Here is a 17,757-nt window from a genome sequence, read left to right as displayed (position 1 = left end):
AAATGAAACAATTAAAGTTTCTCTATCTAACACTTGCAGGGCAGAATTCTCCAAAAAATGTGTTAAATTTGCTGGAATAGATGGAGTAACAGCTGGGGTTCTTTTTCTAACAAAGAAACAGGAGTTCATGGAAAGCATATTATTATTTTCATCAGAAAAACCAAGAACCTCTGCTAAATACCTCTTAAAAGAAACAAAAGGAATTTCACCAGCAATTTTAGGAAAGTTGACAACCCATACATTCAAATGTCTAATATTATTTTCCAGTATTTCTAACCATCTAGAGCAGACTAACTGATCTTTTAACATACTATTATTCAAACTTTGTAAAGATTTTATATTATTTTCAGCCTGCTCTATTCTATTAACTGCCTCACTTGTTTGCCTTTGTATTCCTTGAAATTGTTGATGTAAATTTGAAGAGACTGAGTCTATTTTCCCCTCTAATCTATCTATAGTAGCACTTAATCCATTCACCAAGTCCCATATTGCCCCCAATGTTACCGTCTCTGGCCTAGATGTTTGAGGCCTCACTTCATCTGGATATTCAGGGTGGAGGGTTCCTTGATGTTGCTTTGCAGAAGCACCGGCTTCCTCCTCCTCCTCTGAATCCAGCACGGAGATAGCTCCCTCAGATGTTAACACTCGCTCCTCCTTTACGGTGGATGGTGTGGCAGCTACTCCGTTTGCGCCGCGTTGAGCGGGAGGCGGACGTAGATCAGGACTAAGAGAGGCCTCATCCAGGGGAGCCGCCAGTTCTCCTACCATGGGGCTTCCAACGGGTTCATCGGAACTCTCCTTTTCCAGCTGAATCATAAAGCGATCGATTTCTAATTGAAGGAGGGGGGGCAAGGGTTCTGAGGGAAAGACCCTTAATTCCCCTTTCTTTTAGGTGGCATGGTCCAAGAAACAGAGAATCCGAGGGTTTTAATTTGCGCTATCTTCTAAAAGTCCAAAGTCTCAGGAAAGAGGGCAGAAAGTAGAGCTTCCCCTCAAAATCCGGCCAAATCCGGACTAAGCCGGACCAAGCCGTGCGCACCCCTTAGGCTCGCACGGCTTTGGCAGCGAGCTGGCGGCGGTAGTGCACCACTACCACGCCGCTTTTGAGGCATGTTTCGGCTCCTCCCACACACTTCCGGGCTTGGGGGAGGTAGGTGACCCGGCCGCTTCGGAGCCCAGCAGTCCTGTCTCCTGGACTGAATCAAATCACGGTGAACCTAGAAGATGTGGTAGGCCTGATTGACAAACTGAAGAGTAGTAAATCACCTGGACCGGATGGTATACACCCCAGAGTTCTGAAGGAACTAAAAAATGAAATTTCAGACCTATTAGAAAAATTTGTAACCTATCAATAAAATCATCCATTGTACCTGAAGACTGGAGGATAGCAAATGTAACCCCAATATTTAAAAAGGGCTCCAGGGGCGATCCGGGAAACTACAGACCGGTTAGCCTGACTTCAGTGCCAGGAAAAATAGTGGAAAGTGTTTTAAACATCAAAATCACAGAACATATAGAAAGACATGGTTTAATGGAACAAAGTCAGCATGGCTTTACCCAGGGCAAGTCTTGCCTCACAAATCTGCTTCACTTTTTTGAAGGCGTTAATAAACACGTGGATAAAGGTGAACCGGTAGATGTAGTATACTTGGATTTTCAGAAGGCGTTTGACAAAGTTCCTCATGAGAGGCTTCTAGGAAAAGTAAAAAGTCATGGGATAGGTGGCGATGTCCTTTCGTGGATTGCAAACTGGCTAAAAGACAAGAAACAGAGAGTAGGATTAAATGGACAATTTTCTCAGTGGAAGGGAGTGGACAGTGGAGTGCCTCAGGGATCTGTATTGGGACCCTTACTGTTCAATATATTTATAAATGATCTGGAAAGAAATACGACGAGTGAGATAATCAAATTTGCAGATGACACAAAATTGTTCAGAGTAGTTAAATCACAAGCAGATTGTGATAAATTGCAGGAAGACCTTGTGAGACTGGAAAATTGGGCATCCAAATGGCAGATGAAATTTAATGTGGATAAGTGCAAGGTGATGCATATAGGGAAAAAAATCCATGCTATAATTACACAATGTTGGGTTCCATATTAGGTGCAATAACCCAAGAAAGAGATCTAGGCGTCATAGTAGATAACACATTGAAATCGTCGGCTCAGTTTTCTGCGGCAGTCAAAAAAGCAAACAGAATGTTGGGAATTATTAGAAAGGGAATGGTGAATAAAACAGAAAATGTCATAATGCCTCTGTATCGCTCCATGGTGAGACCGCACTTTGAATACAGTGTACAATTCTGGTCGCCGCATCTCAAAAAAGATATAATTGCGATGGAGAAGGTACAGAGAAGGGCTACCAAAATGATAAGGGGAATGGAACAGCTCCCCTATGAGGAAAGACTAAAGAGGTTAGGACTTTTCAGCTTGGAGAAGAGATGTCTGAGGGGGGATATGATAGAGATGTTTAAAATTATGAGAGGTCTAGAATGGGTAGATGTGAATCGGTTATTTACTCTTTCGGATAATAGAAAGACTAGGGGGGCACTCCATGAAGTTAGCATGGGGCACATTTAAAACTAATCGGAGAAAGTTCTTTTTTACTCAATGTACAATTAAACTCTGGAATTTGTTGCCAGAGGATGTGGTTAGTGCAGTTAGTATAGCTGTGTTTAAAAAAGGATTGGACAAGTTCTTGGAGGAGAAGTCCATTACCTGCTATTAAGTTCACTTAGAGAATAGCCACTGCCATTAGCAATGGTAACATGGAATAGACTTAGCTTTTGGGTACTTGCCAGGTTCTTATGGCCTGGATTGGCCACTGTTGGAAACAGGATGCTGGGCTTGATGGACCCTTGGTCTGACCCAGTATGGCATTTTCTTATGTTCTTATGTTCTTAACACAGTAGCCAGAAGCCATTCAAAAATCAATGGAATGTCATTAAGATTTAGCAAAACCATGAGGCAATAGCATCTTCAAAATTTACTGAAATTAGTCCTCTCTGAAATGCCTGTGAACTAATTTAATATGGAATTCTCTACCTGATTTCTTCTAAATAGTAATACTAATATCACAGGTTCCTCCCATGATCTGATGGATCGACCAAAAACAGAAGCCTGATCAAGCACTTGCAGCAAACAGCTTCTTTATTGTCCTTTCAATATTTGTTCCTTTGCAAATGCCCAAACGGTTCCATGCCCCTACGGCACTATGGTCACTCAAGTCTTGTACCCATGTTTAAACACTGGCTGACATAAACTCTATGCTGCAACCAACACTTCCTTCGCTGTTGTCTCGTCAGATGGCTGGCCCCTAGCAGCAGACTGTCCAATCCTCTCACTGGAATATTCTCTCTCTGGAGTGGCAGTGCTTGTATCTACTACAACATTCTCTGTCCAACCATTGCTTCTCTGGCGGTATCCTCCCCCACAAGCCTAGGTTCTCTATGTAAATCCTTAATATCTTTAATTAACCTCACCTAGATCCCCCAAATTAATGTCATATGCTTTTGCTATCAGTTTCTCCCTCCTGACTAGTTTTTGGTTATCTCTCTCCTGGACTACAACAATAGTCGTCCTTTTCTCTGTTCACTTTCTCATTTGCAGCATCCTTTGTCTCTATAGTTGGCTACTTTCTCTAGAATTTTTATGCCTGTATGATGTACCCACCTCATCAAAACATGCAACAAGTCAGATCTGCTGAAGGAACCTGTTTGTTCTTCCAAGATCAGGTACTGCAATAGTGGCCAAATGTGGACTTCAAGAGCTACAAACAGGCTGTAAAGGGTAGCGGATGCGTGAGCCCTTAATGCTGCAGAGTAGTTGTCGCAGCCTCGAGGGCGAACCCATGAGGCCTAGGGCAGGTAGCTGGCAAACGCACCCTGCAGAAGGACAGTCTGGGACTTCACCTTTACCAGCCACCTCCTCTGCAAGTTAAGTCCTTGGGTTCTGGTGACTAGCAGGACTTAGGTGGGTCCCTAAGGTATGGTGATAGCTAGAGTCCAGAGACATACCAGAGTCAGGGCAGACAGCCGGTTAACAGAGTTAGAGACGGACCAAGGTCGGGACAGAAAGCTAGCAAGAGTAGTCAGATCCAAGCGGTAGGGAATCATGGTCAGGTCCAAAAAAAAAAAAAAAAAGAGATCAAGATCCGAAGAAGCAAGCCAAGAGTGAATGAAGACACTCTGAAGACACTGGATAGGACTAGTAAGGAAGATGAGGCTGCACTGGAAGGCAAGGAATCAGGAATGCTTGCAAAATGCATTGCTAGGCAGAAGACCCTTTGTTGAGGCACCTGTTGCTGTTCCAAGGGAGCCTTATATACTGGAGGGCCCGTGACCTTTATTGTAAACCGTTGTGATGGCACATTCCAAACAATGGTATATAAAAGTTTACAAATAAATAAATCTAAGGGCACCAAGGCTGGGTTCCTGCCTTGGGCCCTTTAAATGTCTGAGCATCGGGTGCACGCCTAGAGAGGGCAGAGGAGAGGCGACGTGGCAGCATTTCAAACTGCATCCAGTGGGGCCAGGATGCTGGTGGAGTTCCTGCTGCAAAGACTTGCCGGAGGTCACAGGGCGAGTGAGGCGGCTTGCAAGGACTGTTCCGCAAGCCGCCAAACGTAGCAGGCCAGGTTTTCAGGATATCCACAGTGAATATGCATGAAACAGATTTGACTGCACTGCCTCCATTGTATGAAAATCTATTTATTTATTTATATACCAACATTCAACTAAAGTCATCACATCGGTTTACATATAACAAAAATTAGAGAGGTTACATTGTAATAGAAAGTAAAAATGAAAATAATAAAACAGAGAAGGAGAAATAAAGAGAGACAAATAAGTTAGAATTAGGTGTTAATTCTTCTTATCATGTTAAAAATGCTTTTTGAAGAAACTATGTTTTTAGATTCTTTTTAAAAGTTTGTGAGGATGATTCAAGTCTCAGATCAGTTGGAAGGGTATTCCATGAGAGTGGTCCGGCTATTGAGAAGGCACGTTGTCTTGTTGAAGTGAGGTGGGACAGTTTTGGAGAGGGAGCTTCAAAGAGACCAGTGTTTGTGGAACGTAAATTTCTTTTTGAAACTTGGAAGAAAAATGTTGTATCCATCCAATTCGTCTTGTTATTATACAAAGTTTTATGACTAAGAGATAAGGCCTTGTATTGAAGTCTAAAAAATGTTGGCAACCAGTGTAGGTCTTTTAGAACTGGAGTAATGTGATCTGATCTTTTGAGGTTGCTGCGTAACCTTGCTGCAGCATTTTGTAAGAGTTGAAGCGGTGCAATGGTGGAAGCAGGTAATCCAAGAAGAATTGCATTACAATAATCTAATTTAGAAAATAAAAGGGTTTGCAAGACAATGTGATAATCATGTTGATGAAGGAGAGGTTTAATCATTTTTAATATTTGAAGCTTGTAGAAGCCGCCTTTTATGATATTATGTTGCTTAAAACATAGTTCTGAGTCTAAATTGTCACCTAGATCTCTCACGTTGAGTAGAATCTTTTTGTTATTTATATAGTTATTAAGATGGAGGTCAATTAAAGGTGAGGATTTATTACAGATATAGAAAATTTCTGTTTTAATGTGATTGAGAGTGAGGGCCAATTGTATTAATAGATGTTGGATTGTAGTGAGGTAGGTGCTCCAAACGTTAAGAGTATTAGAAATATTATTTATTGGGAGAATAATTTGAACATCATCTGCATAAATGTAATATGATAATTTAAGATCAGATAGGAATTTACATAGTGGGAGTAAATATATATTAAAAAGTGTTGAAGATAATGAAGAACCTTGAGGGACTCTATGTGGAAGAGGAATTAGTTTGGATTCCTTGTAATTAGTTTTGACTATGTACATAAGCACATAAGAAATTGCCATGCTGGGTCAGGCCAAGGGTCCATCAAGCCCAGAATCCTGTTTCCAAAAGAGGCCAAACCAGGCCACAAGAACCTGGCAATTACCCAAACACTAAGAAGATCCTATGCTACTGATGCAATTAATAGCAGTGGCTATTCCCTAAGTAAACTTGATTAATACCCGTTAATGGACTTCTCCTCCAAGAACTTATCCAAACCTTTTTTGAACCCAGCTACACTAACTGCACTAACCACATCCTCTGGCAACAAATTCCAGAGCTTTATTGTGCATCGAGTGAAAAAGAATTTTCTCCAATTAGTCTTAAATGTGCTACTTGCTAACTTCATGGAATCCCCCTAGTCCTTCTATTATTCGAAAGTGTAAATAACCGATTCACATCTACTCGTTCAAGACCTCTCCTGATCTTAAAGACCTCTATCATATCCCCCCTCAGCTGTCTCTTCTCCAAGCTGAACAGCCCTAAACTCTTCAGCCTTTCCTCATAAGGGAGCTGTTTCATCCCCTTTATCATTTTGGTTGCCCTTCTCTGTACCTTCTCCATTGCAACTATATCTTTTTTGAGATGCGGCGACCAGAATTGTACACAGTATTCAAAGTGCTGTCTCACCATGGAGCGATAGAGGCATTATGACATTTTCCATTTTATTAACCATTCCCTTCCTAATAATTCCTAACATTCTGTTTGCTTTTTTGACCTCTGCAGCACACTGAGCCAACGATGTTAAAGTATTATCCACTATGATGCCTAGATCTTTTTCCTGGGTGGTAGCTCCTAATATGGAACCTAACATCATGTAACTACAGCAAGGGTTATTTTTCCCTATATGCAACACCTTGCACTTGTCCACATTAAATTTCATCTAGCATTTGGATGCCCAATCTTCCAGTTTTGCAAGGTCCTCCTGTAATGTATCACAATCCGCTTGTGTTTTAACTACTCTGAATAATTTTTTATCATCCACAAATTTGATAAGCTCACTCGTCGTATTCCTTTCCAGATCATTTATATATATATTGAAAAGCACCGGTCCAAGTACAGAACCCTGAGGCACTCCACTGTTTACCCTTTTCCACTGAGAAAATTGACCATTTAATCCTACTCTCTGTTTCCTGTCTTTTTTTTTTTTTTTTAATATATTTTTATTAAAGTTTTGCAATGACAACAACCAACATGAACAACAACTAGAACATAGCCTGTTTCCTGTCTTTTAACCAGTTTGTAATCCACAAAAGGACATTGCCTCCTATCCCATGACTTTTTAGTTTTCTTAGTAGCCTCTCATGAGGGACTTTGTCAAACGCCTTCTGAAAATCCAAATACACTACATCTACCGGTTCACCTTTATCCACATATTTATTAACCCCTTCAAAAAAAGAAGCAGATTTGTAAGGCAAGACTTCCCTTGGGTAAATCCATGTTGACCGAGTTCCATTAAACCATGTCTTTCTATATGCTCTACAATTTTGATCTTGAGAATAGTTTCCACTATTTTTCCTGGCACTGTAGTCAGGCTCATTGGTTTATAGTTACCCGGATTGCCCCTGGAGCCTTTTTTAAATATTGGGGTTACAATGGCCACCCTCCAATCTTCAGGTACAATGGATGATTTTAATGATAGGTTACAAATTTTTACTAATAGATCAGAAATTTCATTTTTTAGTTCCTTCAGTACCCTAGGATGCATACCATCCGGTCCAGGTGATTTGATACTCTTTAGTTTGTCAATCTGGCTTACTACATCTTCCAGGTTCACAGTGATTTCGTTCAGTTCATCTGACTCATCACCCCTGAAAACCACCTCCGGAACTGGTATCTCCCCAACCTCATTAGTAAACACGGAAGCAAAGAATTAATTTAGTCTTTCTGCAATGGCCTTATCTTCCCTAAGAGCCCCTTTAACCCCTCGGTCATCTAATGGTCCAACTGACTCCCTCACAGGTTTCTTGCTTCGGATATATTTTTAAAGGTTTTTGCCTCTGTGGCCAACTTCATTTCAAATTCTCTCTTCGCCTGTCTTATCTGCATTGAGTGTCGCATGTACGATCTATTGCATAGGTATGCTGTGAACCAGTTGATAGTGGTATCACAGAAACCGATTTCCTCTAGTCTTTTCAGAAGAATATTATGGTTTACAGTCTCAAACACAGCAGAAATATCAAAGAGAATAAGGATGAATTTGTGCCCATTGTCTAATCCTTTTAGGATTAAATTAGATGGAGATATTAATAGGATTTCCGTGCTGAGAGTACTTCTGAAACCATGCTGAGCTGGAAAAAGTATTTTATGTTTTTCAAGGTGTTCTTGGAGTTGCTGATTAACAAATTTTTCTAATATTTTGGCTATGAAGCGGAGATTGGATATAGGTCTAAAGTTGCAATGTTAGACTGGTCAAGATGAGATTTTTTGAGAGTAGGTTTAATCACTGCACATTTTAAATTGTCAGGGAAAATGCCTTCATTTAGTGAAAGATTTATAATAACTGCAATTGGCCTAGCAAAAATGTTAGAAACTAATTTAAGTAGTTTAGTTGGGATAGCATCAATTGGGTGAGAGGCTGGATTCATTTTTTGAACTTCAGTGGAAGCTATAGAATCAAAAAAAGACCAATTTGAATTTGGTTTGATTGTAATGGATATGGTGTTTTCTTTAATTTTTGGTATATTTATGGTAAGGTTGAGTATTTTTTCTCTAAAAAAAGGTAGCAAAGTCATCACATGAGATAAGTTTTGGGCAAAGGAGGTTTGCCTTGTTGTGTGAGTTTTTTAATGTATGTAAAACGTTCTCTAGGATTGAATTGATATTTGTGTATTTTTTCAATATAGAAACCTTTTTTAAGCTATATTAATATCTGATTTATATATGTAAAGAATAGTTTTTTATCTGTCTTAATTGATTTGTTGGGTTTTTTTTCTCCTTTTTTTTCTGCTGATCTAAGTATTTTTTTGAAGTGCTTGAGTGTTTGGGTGTTTCTTTGATTATTTTTTTGATAAGTGGGCATTTGTTTTTTGCTATTTCTGAAGTAAAAGAGAGCCAATAATTAACAGCAGAGTTGATGTCTGATTTATTTATGGATTTTAAATATTTAGGAATGATTTCAATTAGTTCATCACTGGAGCATAGCTTGTTAAACTCAATATATTTAGTTTGATTAAGATGTACACGTTGTAAAGAGTTTAAGCAAAATTTAGTCTCAATGAGGTTATGATCAGACCAAGAGAAATTTGTTGTTGACAAAGGCTTTATGATTTCAATTGTGCATATCATGAAAACCTGGCCTGTCTGAAGCTCTTGAGCACTGGAGTTGGCCATCCAATGTACATAAGAACATGCCATGCTGGGTCAGACCAAGGGTCCATCAAGGCCAGCAACCTGTTTCCAACAGTGACCAATCCAGGCCATAAGAACCTGGCAAGTACCCAATAACTAAGTCTATTCCATGCAACTGTTGCTAGTAATAGCAGTGGCTATTTTCTAAGTCAACTTAATTAATAGCAGGTAATGGACTTCTCCTCCAAGGACTTATTCAATTCTTTTTTAAACACAGCTATACTAACTGCACTAACCACATCCTCTGGCAACAAATTCCAGAGTTTAATTGTGCGTTGAGTGAAAAAGAACTTTCTCCAATTAGTTTTAAATGTGCCACATGCTAACTTCATGGAGTGCCCCCCTAGTCTTTCTATTATCCGAAAGAGTAAATAACTGATTTACATCTACCCGTTCTAGACCTCTCATGATTTTAAACACCTCTATCATATCTCCCCCTCAGCTGTCTCTTCTCCAAGCTGAAAAGTCCTAACCTCTTTAGTCTTTCCTCATAGGGGAGCTGCTCCATTCCCCTTATGATTTTGGTTGCCCTTCTCTGTACCTTCTCCATCGCAATTATATCTTTTTTGAGATGCGGCAACCAGAATTGTACACAGTATTCAAGGTGCGGTCTCACCATGGAGCGATAGAAAGGAAATATGACATTCTGTTTTATTCACCATTCCCTTTCTAATAATTCCCAACATTCTGTTTGCTTTTTTGACTGCTGCAGCACACTGAACTGACGATTTCAACGTGTTATCCACCATGACGCCTAGATCTCTTACCTGGGTGGTAGCTCCTAATATGGAACCCAACATTGTGTAACTATAGCATGGGTTATTTTTCCCTATATGCATCACCTTGCACTTATCTTTGGCATATCCTTAAATTGGTCCACCAAACGGTGTCACATATACAAAGAATCTAATTTTCGCCATCATCAATACAGAAATTAGAATGAGGCACTAATTAATAATTCAAACAGACATCACACTTCTCTATATATGTGAAAATAAATGCACGAGTGCCAGATGTAGTCACCTCCATTTTAGGCTTCTAAAGTTTGGCAGAATTTCAGCCAAAATTAAGAATTTGTTTGCTGGAAATGGGTAACCGAGGTGCTTAAGTTTCAGTACTGCTGTTCACTCTCCTAAATGGAGGCATTTATTTAGAAACCCAATAATGGATATCAGCTTTGAGTGCCTAATTGTCTTGCCTTAAATTTAGGCACTCAGCCCTAGCCAAGTTTTACAGGAGCAAAGTTAGGTATCTAAACCATTTTACAATTGACTAAATCAAGAGGTCCATTTTTCCACAATAAACATTAGCCATATATACAAATTGAAATTGCAACAAGAATGTAAACTTAAAAATCTATTGATATGTATTGTATTTCTTCCCACTTTGTTTTTCTCTTGAAATTTCTAATAGAAATATTTTAAAAAGTGATAAAAAGTTTAGATCCAGTTGGCAAGGAAGATTTCTAGAACATTTTCAAATTGGGGCCTGAAGAGTCGTCCATTGCTTAATTCTTTCTAACCTTGTAATGTAGGGTTTTAAGCCTTCCAGAGACCCCGACTTACCTCTGAAAGGACAGCCATTTTCTTTGCCACCTCTATTTGATAAAGGCGCACCCACTCCCATGGAACAGTCAGCATCACACAGACAGCCCAAAAGCGGGTAAATCGCTGCAACCACAAATGGAACAGCACAGGAAAAGTTACAGGAGAACTGACAGTCCTGGGAGCCACCCTCCTCCTTACACTGGCCTCAGAGGGGATCGCTGGTCTTCGGCAGGAGTGTAAAATAAGGATGGCTACAAACAGGAGAATGGACGCAAGCAGCAGAATCTTTGAGTAAATGTTCCAAGTCTGAAATGGAGACTCCAAGGACCAGCGGGACAGAGGAACGGGCTCTGGATCAGGCATCCCCAGAATTTTGTATTTTAGCAATAACAGTTTCTCTGACAACCATGTCTTGATGGAATCCATTCCAGCTGCTTCCTCAGAATTCTATTTACAGCGTTGTCTTCCTGACATTCACACACTGGCATTTGCCAGAATAACCTGAAAAAAAAAACAAAACCAAATGTATAACTCAGCACCAAGGCTATGTAATAATAATCAATTTGTAACTTTCTACCTCCACCATAAAATCATCATAGGGGAGTATTTTTTTTTATTTTTATTGTATGAACTTACTTAACTCCCACTTTTCTACAAGACTGGAAGTCATGTCAGAAGCTCTATAAAATAGAGTCAAAGATTTATAATATGGTTTTTATTTTTCAAAGAATGATGTCATTTAGAATACAGTGTTGTTCTAGCAGTTACTCAATTAAAATGTTTCCAAATAGATTATGTCACAAACACAAATTAATCTAAAAATATATTACTGAATATTACAGAAATAAAACTGGTAAATACATTTCTTGACTAGCTTTCAGTAGCTATACATAGAAACATGGAAATGACGGCAGAAGAAGACCAATAGGCCCATCCAGTCTGCCCAGCAAGCTTTCACACTTATTTTTCTCATACTTATCTGTTACTCTGACTGCTGAGTTCAGGGCCCTTATTGGTAACTTTTTGGTTCTAATTTCCTTCCACCCCCGCCACTGATGTAGAGAGCAGTGCTGGAGCTGCATAAAAGTGAAGTGTCAAGCCTAATTGGTTAGGGATAGTAACCGCCGCAATAAGCAAGCTACTCCCACGCTTATTTGTTTACCCAGCCTGTGCAATTTAGTCCTTGTTGGTTGTCTGAATATAAATCCTCTTTTCTTAATTCCCCCCTGCCGTTGAAGCAGTGAGCTGCGCTGTATATGCATTCAAAGTGAAGTATCAGGCTTAAACTGGTTCGGGGTAGTAACTGCCGCAACAAGCAAGCTACTCCCACACTTTTTTGTGAATGTAAATCCTTTTTCCCACATTTCCTCTTGCCTTTGAAACATAGAGCAATGTTGGAGTTGCATTAACCGTGTGTATGTTTATTGAATAAGGGTATAATTCACCAGGTAGTAGCCGTCATTCCCGCAGACCACCCCCATGCCTCTTTTCTTCATTCACATCCTCTAGACTTTATGAATCCACAGTGTTTATCCCACATCCCTTTGAAATCCTTCACAGTTTTAGTCTTCACCACTTCCTCCGGAAGGGCGTTCCAGGCATCCACCACCCTTTCCATGAAGAAATACTTCCTGACATTGGTTCTGAGTCTTCCTCCCTGGAGTTTTAAATCGTGACCCCTAGTTCTGCTGATTTTTTTCCAACGGAAAAGGTTTGTCGTTGACTTTGGATCATTAAAACCTTTCAAGTATCTGAAAGTCTGTATCATATTACCCCTGCTCCTCCTTTCCTCCAGGGTGTACATATTTAGATTCTTCAATCTCTCCTAAGTCATTCGATGAAGACCATCCACCTTTTTTGGTTGCCCTTCTCTGGACTGCTTCCATCCTGTCTCTGTCCCTTCGGAGATACAGTCTCCAGAACTGAACACAGTACTCCAGGTGAGGCCTCACCAAGGACCTGTACAAAGGGGATAATCACTTCCCTTTTCTTACTCGATATTCCTCTCTCTATGCAGCTCAGCATTCTTCTGGCTTTAGCTATCGCCTTGTCACATTGTTTCACCTTCTTCGGATCGTTAGACACTATCACCCCAAGGTTTCTCTCCTGCTCCGTGCACATCAGCCCTTCATTCCCCATTGAATACATTTCTTTTGTATTTCAACACCTCATATGCATGACTCTGCACTTCTTGGCTTTGAATCTTAGCTGCCATATCTTCGACCACTCTTCCAGCTTCCTTAAATCACATCTCATTCTCTCCACTCCTTCCGGCGTGTCCACTCTGTTGCAGATCTTATTATCAACTTGGAGAAGAGACGGCTGAGGGGGGATATGATAGAGGTGTTTAAAATCATGAGAGGTCTAGAATGGGTAGATGTGAATCAGTTATTTACTCTTTCAGATAATAGAAAGACTAGGGGGCACTCCATGAAGTTAGCATTTGGCACATTTAAAACTAATCGGAGAAAGTTCTTTTTCACTCAACGCCCAATTAAACTCTGGAATTTGTTGCCAGAGGATGTGGTTAGTGCAGTTAGTATAGCTGTGTTTAAAAAAAGGATTGGATAAGTTCTTGGAGGAGAAGTCCATTACCTGCTATTAATTAAGTTGACTTAGAAAATAGCTACTGCTATTACTAGCAATGGTAACATTTATTTTATTTATTTATTTATTATTTTTATATACAGACATTCAATCTCAATCAAGATATCATACCGGTTTACATTCAGGTACTGTAGTACCTTGGTTTTTGGAATAGACTTGGTTTTTGGGTACTTGCCAGGTTCTTATGGCCTGGATTGGCCACTGTTGGAAACAGGATGCTAGGCTTGATGGATCCTTGGTCTGACCCAGTATGGATGTTCTTATGTTCTTAACACCAATCCTTATGGCACTCCGCTCATCACTGCTCTCTCTTCTGAGTAAGTTCCATTTACCATCAAAAATTTACACCCTTCATCAAATAAAAAAATTTTCTTTATTTAAGCAAACATCACAGAGAATAAGTCTGATTTCTAAAGGTTAGCATGCTAGACCTGGAGGAGTTGATGCAGACAGAGAGGAGACCTGAAAGGACCTCATGCAGTGCTCCCACCTCCAGTCTGGCAGCCCCTGTGCTACTTTGGAGGATCAAGGTCACCTGGCAGGAGAGCATCACCTTGGTATGGCATGAAGTAATCCTCTATCTAGCACATGCCCTTCGGGTGATGTGTTCTTCTCTTGCACTGAGGATGTATCTCCAGAGGCATGTGCCCAGCAGGGAAAGGATAAGACTGCTGTCCTGGTTGGCAAATTGATCATTAGGAATATAGAGAGCTGAGGGGCTGGTAAGCCTGAGCATTGTCCACACATCATCTAGAAAAGAATTCAGAATGTGATATGGAGAAGGTGGCTGTCGTGGTATGTTTTACATAGAAATATAGAAATGACGGCAGAAAAGGACCAAATAGTCCATCCAGTCTGCCCAGCAAGCTTATGGTAGTAGTACTACTGGGCATACAAGCCACCTTTATAATTATCTGTTTCCCAGACTCTCAAAGACAGGGCCCTTGTTGATTGCTGTTTGAGTCCAACTCCCCGTTACCTCTTCCACTGAAGCAGAGAGCAATGTTGGAGTTGCAACAACACATAAAGGCTTATTGGTTAAGGATAGTAACCGCCGTATCAGCAAGTTCCTCCCATGCTTGTTTTCCCAGACTGTGCAATTCAATGTCCTTGTTGGTTGCTGTCTGAATCCAATTCCCCTTTTCCCCTTGCTGTTGAAGCAGAGAGCAATGCTGGAGTTGCATCAACAGCATAAAGGCTTATTGGTTAAGGGTAGTAACTGCCACACCAGCAAGTTACCCCCATGCACTCTTTACTTCATTCCCATCCTCTAGCCTTAAGGGATGCAGTGTTTATCCCATGCCCATTGGAAATCTTTTACTATTTTTATCTTCACTACCACCTCTGGAAGGGCATTCCAGGCATCCACTGCCCTTTTCTGTGAAGAAATATTTCCTGACAGTGGTTCTGAATCATCCTCCCTGGAGTTTCATTTAGTGAACCCCTAGTTCTACTGATTTCTTTCTACAGAAAAGGTTTGTCGTCGATTGTGCATCATTAAAACCTTTCAGGTATCTGAAAATCCTTATCATATCTCCCCTGCACCTTCTTTCCTCCAGGGTATACATATTTAGTTCCTTCAACCTCTCCTTATAAGTCATTTAATGAAGACCCATTACCATTTTGGTCACCCTTCTCTGGATCGCCTCCATCCTGTCTCTGTCCCTTTTGAAATACGGCCTCCAGAACTGAACACAGTACTCCAGGTGAGGCCTCACCAAGAACCTGCACAAGGGGATTATCTTTTCTTACTGGTTATTCCTCTCTCAATGCAGCCCAGCATTCTTCTGGCTTTTGCTATCACCTTGTCACATTGCTTCGCTAGACACTATCACCCCATGGTCTCTCTCTTGTTCAGTGCACAATAGCCCTTCACCCCCCCATCACATACAGCTCTTTTGGATTACCACACCCCAGATGCATAACTCTGCACTTCTTGGCATTGAATCCCAGCTGCCATATAAAGATATGTTCAAGCTTCCTTAAATCACATCGCATTCTCTCTACTCCTTCCGTCATGTCCACTCTGTTGCAGATCTTAGTATCATCCGCAAATAGACAAACTTTACCTTATATCCCTTCCGCAATATCGCTCACAAAGATATTGAACAGAACTGGTCCCAACACCGATCCCACCACCTTGGCGCTCACTCCCAAGTTTCTCATTTTTTCATGAGTCTTCTATGTGGGACCGTATCAAAAGCTTTACTAAAATCCAAGTAAATCACATCAAGTGCTCTTCCCTGATTCAATTCTCTAGTCACCCAATCAAAAAAAAAAAATCCATCAGATTCATCTGGCAGGACCTTCCCCCTGGTGAATCCATGTTGTCTCGGATCGAGGAACCCACTGAATTGTAGATAGTTCACTATCCTTTCCTTCTGCAGCATCTCCATTAGTTTTCCCACCACCGAGGTGAGGCTAACCGGCCTATAGTTTCCAGCCTCCTCTCTGCTCCCACTCTTATAAAGCAGGACCAACACTGCTCTTCTCCAATCACTTGGCACCATTCCAGTTTCCAAGAATCTATTGAACAGGTCGCACAGAGGACCCACCAGCACATCTCTGAGCTCCTTCAGTATCCTGGGATGACCTCATCAGGCCCCATGGCTTTGTTCATTTTCAGTTTTCCTAGCTCTTCCCATACATTCTCTTCTGTAAATGGAGTTTCTTCTACTCCACCCCCTTCCAGTCTTGTTAAATAGCAACGGTCCTTCTCCAGGGTCGTCTTTGGTGAACATTGAACTGAAGTATTTGTTTAATATTTCCGCCATTTCTTCGCCTCTCTCCACACATTGATCCTGGACACCTTTCAATTTCAATATAACTCTTTGGACCTTTCTCTGATGTATCTGAAGAATGTTTTGTCACCTTGCTTTACCTCTTTGGCAATCCTTTCTTCTGCCAGATCTTTTGCTTTCTTGATTACTTTCTTCATCTCCCTAAGTTTTCCCTGTTTTCCTCTTTTTGGGATCCTTAATAAAAGCAAAAAAAGCAGCATTCAAGAATGTCAGCCACCTCCTTTGAGAACCAGATCGGTTTCTTATTTCTCTGACTTTTGTTTACTTTTCTAACATATAGAGATGTTACTTTTATAATTGCTTCCTTTAGTTTGGTCCACTGATGTTCCACCTCTCCCATTTTCTCCCAGTCTTCTAGTTCTGCCTCCATAGTATGTCCCCATTTCGACAAGTCTGCATTTTTGAAAGTCAAAACTCGGGTCTGCTTGTGATGTCAAACCATACTGTTTGATGATCACTGGTGCTAAGGTGGGCATCCACCCGGACATTTGAGACATTATCCCTGTTAATGAGCACTAGGTAGAGTATAACTCCCTCCCTCATTGTTTTCCATTACCATTTGTCTGAAGAGAGCCCCTTGCAAAGCATCCACAATCTCTTTTCTGCTGGTTGATTCCGCAGAAGGGATTTTCCAGTGTACGTCCGCCAGATTAAAGTCTCCAACAATCAGCAATTCTCCCTTCTTTCCCACCTTTTGGATGTCTGACCAGATCTGTTTGAGTCGGAGGCCTGTAAACCACACCAGTAAAAAAGGACGCACCATCATTTTTTTTAGGACAGCTTCTTCTCTACCCCACTTTGCTTGCAGTTCAAAGCTTGGATATTATTTTTGACATAAAGAGCTACTCCTCCCCCTTTTCTGTCCTCTTTTTCCTTCCTTAACAAGTTCTAGCCCGGTATGTCCCTATCCCAATCATGAGAATCTGTGAACCATGTCTCTGTAATAGCAATAATGTCCAAGTCTGCCTCCACCATTAGGCCAGCAGGTCAGAGATTTTATTGCCCAAACTACAAGCATTTGTAGTCATAGCTTTCCAATTTTTCTCCTTTGATTTGTAGTAATTCCTAGGCACCTTTTCTGCTTTTTTGGGCTGATTGATTTTGATTTTCACCTCCCACATCCTGTATTGCTTGGGGGGGTGACATGCTACTTTCATTGGCCATTTCCTGCCACCCCCATTCTTTAGTTTAAATGCCTTATAATATATGATCTGAATTTTTCACATAACATCCTCCTTCCTGTTAAGGACAAATGTAGGCCATCCTTACCATATAGCCTTTTACTGCTTCATACACAACCCAGCCTACCATGTATCCAAAACTATTTTCTATACAACAGGTTTTGAGCCAGGAATTGAATTTATTTATATGGCAAATCTTCTCATTTCCCTTTCCATGAACAGGTAATACTTCCAAAAGGCAATAGTCTTTGCAATGTGTCTTATCTTGCCTAGATTTTGGAAATCTTTTTGTACTTCATGGATAACATTTCTGTTGAGGTCGTTGGTCCCCAGATGGTTCTTACTTTCATCTGCAATGACTTGACTATCTGGTTTGCATTTCTACTAGCTGAGGATCCTGGAATGCA

At 40.7% G+C, this 17,757-nt stretch overlaps 1 protein-coding gene across 3 annotated transcripts in view; it reads right to left on the bottom strand.

Annotated features, from left to right (window-relative positions):
- The window catches only part of LOC115097309 (chloride channel CLIC-like protein 1), a 174,346-nt gene that overhangs the window by 129,607 nt on the left and 26,982 nt on the right, over nt 1-17,757 (bottom strand). For all 3 annotated transcript variants that reach the window (XM_029613016.1, XM_029613017.1, XM_029613018.1), the window contains exon 2: nt 10,780-11,262. In XM_029613016.1, coding sequence (XP_029468876.1) covers nt 10,780-11,187 — 408 coding nt within the window. In that variant the 5' untranslated portion in view covers nt 11,188-11,262. The remainder of the gene's footprint in view (nt 1-10,779; nt 11,263-17,757) is intronic.

This window comes from Rhinatrema bivittatum, chromosome 8, assembly GCF_901001135.1.
Source record: "Rhinatrema bivittatum chromosome 8, aRhiBiv1.1, whole genome shotgun sequence".
NCBI lineage: Eukaryota > Metazoa > Chordata > Amphibia > Gymnophiona > Rhinatrematidae > Rhinatrema > Rhinatrema bivittatum.
This window is presented reverse-complemented; position numbering and strand designations above follow the sequence as displayed.